At 41.1% G+C, this 5,258-nt stretch overlaps 1 protein-coding gene across 1 annotated transcript; it reads left to right on the top strand.

Moving 5' to 3' along the window:
* The first annotated feature begins 3,213 nt into the window (after window positions 1-3,213).
* On the top strand, window positions 3,214-4,923 carry LOC117939662 (gamma-crystallin S-like). The gene is made up of 3 exons (XM_034865142.1): window positions 3,214-3,401; window positions 3,855-4,097; window positions 4,543-4,923. The coding sequence occupies exons 1-3, from the start codon at window positions 3,393-3,395 to the stop codon at window positions 4,813-4,815; spliced, it is 525 nt and encodes a 174-aa protein (XP_034721033.1). The 5' UTR covers window positions 3,214-3,392; the 3' UTR covers window positions 4,816-4,923.
* The last annotated feature ends 335 nt before the right edge of the window (window positions 4,924-5,258 follow it).

Genomic DNA, 5,258 nt, shown 5'->3' with positions numbered 1-5,258 from the left:
AATGACACATGTAGAGGGAGAGAGGGAGAGAGAGAGGGAGAAAGGGAGGGAGAAAGGGAGGGAGGAGATGGGGTAAGGGAGGGAAACCTTGAAGACAGATTGACACGCATGAAATAATCGTGACATTTCTTTGCTGTCTTTAAATGATAATCTGTAATATTTTTAAGCTCTCCAGCAGAAAACACAGAGTTTAAAAAGTAAAAAAAGACAAAGCGGAGCAGAAGTTATGCAGCGCGTGGGTTGAAAAAAAATAGAAAAAAAGCTACCTCTTTATTCTAGAAAGCCGTGCACTAAATAAATAATGTGATCACAGATTTAGAAAGGATAATTCATTTCCCACATGTCGTGATGGCAGAGAACAGGAGGAGAAGAAAATGTCAGAAGTTTATCATTGTAACCATGTCACACATCTCACATAGATACACTAAAGAGACACACACAGGGCTTAAAAGTTATTAATAATCAGAATAGATATAATAGAGAAGCTGATTGTCTGAGTCCTACTGGTGGAGAAGGTGAACGTTGTCCCTTAGAGAGGTTTCGGGGACACATGTGGTTTTAAATGTCCAATCCTCATTGGACTGCTGTGTTTAACCCCTGGAAAAGACGCCACTGTTTGCTTGTTTTCCCTTTTCTTTAACACGTCTTGCACAATGTGTCTCTAGAGTGATCCTTTTGGTCTTTGTTCCCTTCTTTATATTAGATGGAATACACTGCTGCAGGATTTATCCTTTTGCCATCCGTATCTATTCTTTTCCGTATCTCTTGTTCCATGCAAAGGGACGCCGTGGAGAAGAGACCTAACTGCGCTTGTCGAAGCCCCCTTTATAAATAAAGGTTGATTGAATGAATAAGCCCAAATCCATTTGATGGGCACTGTTACAGTTACAGAGAAGACTTATAAATTGTCTGACAACCATTAGGATGGAAGACAAGTCATTTTTATGAGTAAAAATATTTTCTTTTTTCTTAAGTCACTTATACCTTACAATGTTAATGTGCTATTTTTTTCCAATTCTGAATTTAGTCTAAAATGTGATTCATTTATTCTCCTAATTCTGATTCCTTTAACATTTCAGACTCAAAACTTTACCAAAAGCTCACTATACTCTTCAGTTGGGTGCTATTCAAACTATAAATACCAATTCATTAATGTCAATGCACAGGGTATTGTCCTTATAGTGAAAACTCACTTCTCTTTTAAAGAAAAGAGATGAAGTGTGTGTAAGACATTATTCCATATATTCTGTCCATTCATTTCTAAGTTGTTTGTAAGTCTTTCTGTCCAAATAGCAAGGCTGGTGGTCAACGTTCCTTGATTTATTCTAGATGGAAGAATAGTCACCTATCATTACTACTCAGGCTGTCTGCCTTCCTGTCGCTCCTCCTCTGCGGTGTGTGTGTGTGTGTGTGTGTGTGTGTGTGTGTGTGTGAGTGTGTGTGTGTACAGTTGTCTGTCCTACATCACCCTAAGTATCTTTGACAGCTCACCACAAGTTGCAAGAAGTGTGTGTGTGTGTGTGTGTGTGTGTGTGTGTGTGTGTGTGTGTGTGTGTGTGTGTGTGATGGCATGTGTGTGTGATGGCTTGTGTGTGTGATGGCGTGTGTGGCGATTAAAGAGTGCTTTCACAAGGCTCAAGCCAGCTCGTATTACCTGTAACAGCAAATATTGATGTTCTGGAGCTTTACATCTACTTACAAAAGCATTTGTGATTAACTAATATATAATATCATAATTAATATATGACCAAAGGCTGTATATGAGCAGGGGAAATTATTATTTTATACCAAATCTGTTCAAAATCATTTATACCCAAAATGACTGTTAAACTAGCCAACATGTATATCAAATTACAGTTTATGTTGTTCTAAACCTGTTCTTTGTGCCACACATGTCACACCAATCAGATTGAATTAAGCTGCCCCCCCCCCCCCCCCCCCCCCCCCCCCCCCCCCATCATCCCTGTCTGATGAAAATCTTCCAGATAAATCAATCATCTTGAATGAAATAGGAAAAAATAAAAGATCACAATTTCTTCCATGGAGCCTTGTGTAAATTCATTAAACGTCTTGTTTTGTACAGCCAACCAGTCCAGATATTCCGTTTTTATGCCTTTAGCTTTGACTTATCACAGCAAACAATTGTAAAATACCTCTGAGGAAATGCTGCCCTGATGTGGGAGCTTTTGGTAATGACATGTAGGTCACAGCCTCCCATCATATCTGACAGCTGACCCAAAGTACAGACCAGAGGTGCCCAAATTCTTTCATATGAAGGGCCAAAATGTATCTGGATGGGCCAAAAATAAATGTTGATGTTGTGGAATACCGTAATTCCTGCCATTCTCTGTAGGGATAACCTGCGTATGTAATTTAAATGAGAAGTTTACCAGCACTGTGTTTTACATTGCGGTTCAACTCATATTATGTATTTTTTAACTACAAAAAGTGTATGTTTCGTAGTCATTACTTTTAAAATAAAAGGAAAATACGCATGCGCGTGTCAAATCCAAGGCGGGCCAAAACAAAGAGAGCACCTGGGCCCTGAATTGGGCATAGTCTGTTACATTATTATCATTTACTATAATATTTTACAATTCAAACGTTGGTTATTCCTTATGACTGCCATAGTAAAGTCGTTTTATGTCATCTTTTAAAGACACTGTCTTTGAGACATTTTAAGTGACTTTAATAATGAACGTGTCTTAAAAATGGGGGAAGAAGCCAAAAGTAAAAAAAAAAAAAAGTAGAACAAAAAAAGAAAACTTAATTCAACAGCAGTGTTCTTATAGCTGCAGTTGGTTTTGACTGATTTTTGGAAATCATACATAAGGACATATTCTGTTCTTTTAACAGTATAGAACTAAATAGAATTGGATTCAGGTCAAGATAAGAGGAATATTGGAGAACATAAAATATGAAACAACACCGACACCTAGTGGCCACCTGACGAGTGACAGTGTAATGTATTGATTATCATTATTATCACTATTGTTATTATTATTCCCACAGTGCATGAGAAGGAGAGTTGAACATTTAAACAATCATATAATAGAGGTCTATATGTTGTATGTCAGTGTGCTTGTGCGTATCTGTGTGTGTGTGTGTGTTTGCAGGATACACACACGGTTCCCAGCTTGCTGTAAAGGGTTGCTCAGCGGCGGAGGTCTTTATGCGGTGTAATCCCACGGCCTCTTTCTGGAAAACATGACCAGCAATGGAAACACTGACACAAATTTTGGATCTCATTCTCATGACAAAGCAGTTGTCTCGATTACAGAGGGCTCTGCAGGTATAAAAGACAACAAGGTTCACATGTGAGCGCACACACTCACTCACACACACACACACACACACACATACTTGCACACACGGTGGCGGCAAGTCGCAGGATGGGCAGGGTAAGTAGTAGCTAAAGATGTGTGTGTGAGTGTAGTAATATTACAGTCACATCACTTAGCATCCAATTTTGCACACAATTACATTTACTGCAACCATTGAAAAACCCACAAGGATTTTAAAGGTCCTTTTATTTTGTAAGCTTGTGAAATTAGTTTCTTGCTTGCAGCATTTGGAAGGTAGAGAAGTAGTGAGGATGCTCTTTTTCTCTTGTGGATCTGCTGTTTCCTTTACAAAAACCTCATGATTGTTGAGATCTGTGTCAAAAGTCTGTGAGTGTTTATCCACATACCTGTTTACAGGCAGGAACCCAAATGTTCAGAGTATTTAGAGTCTACGTATACAACCTTTATTGAATGATATTACAGGCCCAAACTCCAATTCAAAGCACCTTTTGTTATCCAATTATTATTACTTTTACCTGACATCAGACTCACTCATACGCCTTCCCCCAGATCATATTCTACGAGGACAAGAACTACCAGGGTCGCAGGTATGAGTGCGACAGCGACTGCACCGACTTCCACTCCTACCTGAGTCGCTGTAATTCGGTTCGAGTGGAGAGTGGGACCTGGGTGATCTACGAAAGGCCGAACTACATGGGCTACCAGTACGTCCTTAGCAGAGGCGAGTACCCCGACTACAAGAGCTGGATCGGCCTCAACGATAGAGTCTGCTCCTGCAAGATGCTTCACATCGTAAGCCTCCGAGCCTGTTTTCAGTATGAGAAAAACTCACATGTCAAGATGCTGAATTATGTCACAACAAAACATTCCTGCACCCCATCTCCTTCATTCTGTCTACCATTGAGTCATAAAAACTTATTTTCATAAAAGTAGGGAAAATGTGCCAATGCTTGGAGATTTTGTTGAAGTCTTGAAGGCTAAATATCAGACAGAACGACTTAGTTAAAAAGATGCTTGTTCTAAGTTAAAACCTACCCTGTCCCTGCACTTCTCCATTGTGCCATCCACTTCTTAGTCCTCATCCATTTCTTTACTCTTCCACCACACACACTCTTCATCACAGCCAAAAACTGCATCCATCTCGCAGTCAAACTTTTCCCCTTTTCTCCATGTTTGCACCACATCTCTCCAAAAACCCTTCTCCATCTCTCTGTTTCCTCTTCTCATCCTCCTCCAGGCCAGTGGAGATCCTTACAAGATCCAGCTCTATGTCAAAGGGGACTTCGCCGGTCGGGTGTTTGAGGCGACTGAGGACTGCCCCTCCGTGCTGGAGAACCTCCACTGGAGGGAGGTTCACTCCTGCAGGGTCCTGGGAGGCTGGTGGGTCTTCTACGAGCACCCTAACTACAAGGGCCGGCAGTACGTGCTGGAGAAAGGCGAGTACCGCAAGCCGGTGGACTGGGGCGCTTTCTGTCCCACTGTACAGTCTTTCAGACGGCTAACTGAGTAGCTAATGTCCTTTTTTTTTTTCCGCCTTGCTGATTGGCTCACGGTTGTCACCTGAGACACCAAAACGCACACAGCAGCCATGGCTTCAATTAAACTAAATGATGAGAAACGACTGTGTCTTCACTGTGTCTGAGTGTCTGACAGTGCAAGTGCAAAATACTGTCCATAATGGACTTGAGGCTAAACACACATCCCAATAAAATACATCTTAAGAGTATGCCTTGGATATTGGTTAGTAGTAATTGAAGTAAGCACCGTTTATAGTGAAGGGCCTAAACTCCTACACTCATGGGTCTTGTCCTTTAAGCTTCTTCCTATGCTTGTGGGATGTCTCTGAAAAGCAATGACAGAGTGGCCCAATGGTTAGCACTGTGTCCTTGCAGCGAGAAGGTACAGGGTTCAAACCCTGGTTGTCCCAGACTGTTCTGTGTGGAGTTTGCATGG

This window comes from Etheostoma cragini, chromosome 24 (genome assembly GCF_013103735.1).
Source record: "Etheostoma cragini isolate CJK2018 chromosome 24, CSU_Ecrag_1.0, whole genome shotgun sequence".
In the NCBI taxonomy this organism is placed as follows: Eukaryota; Metazoa; Chordata; class Actinopteri; order Perciformes; family Percidae; genus Etheostoma; species Etheostoma cragini.
This window is presented reverse-complemented; position numbering and strand designations above follow the sequence as displayed.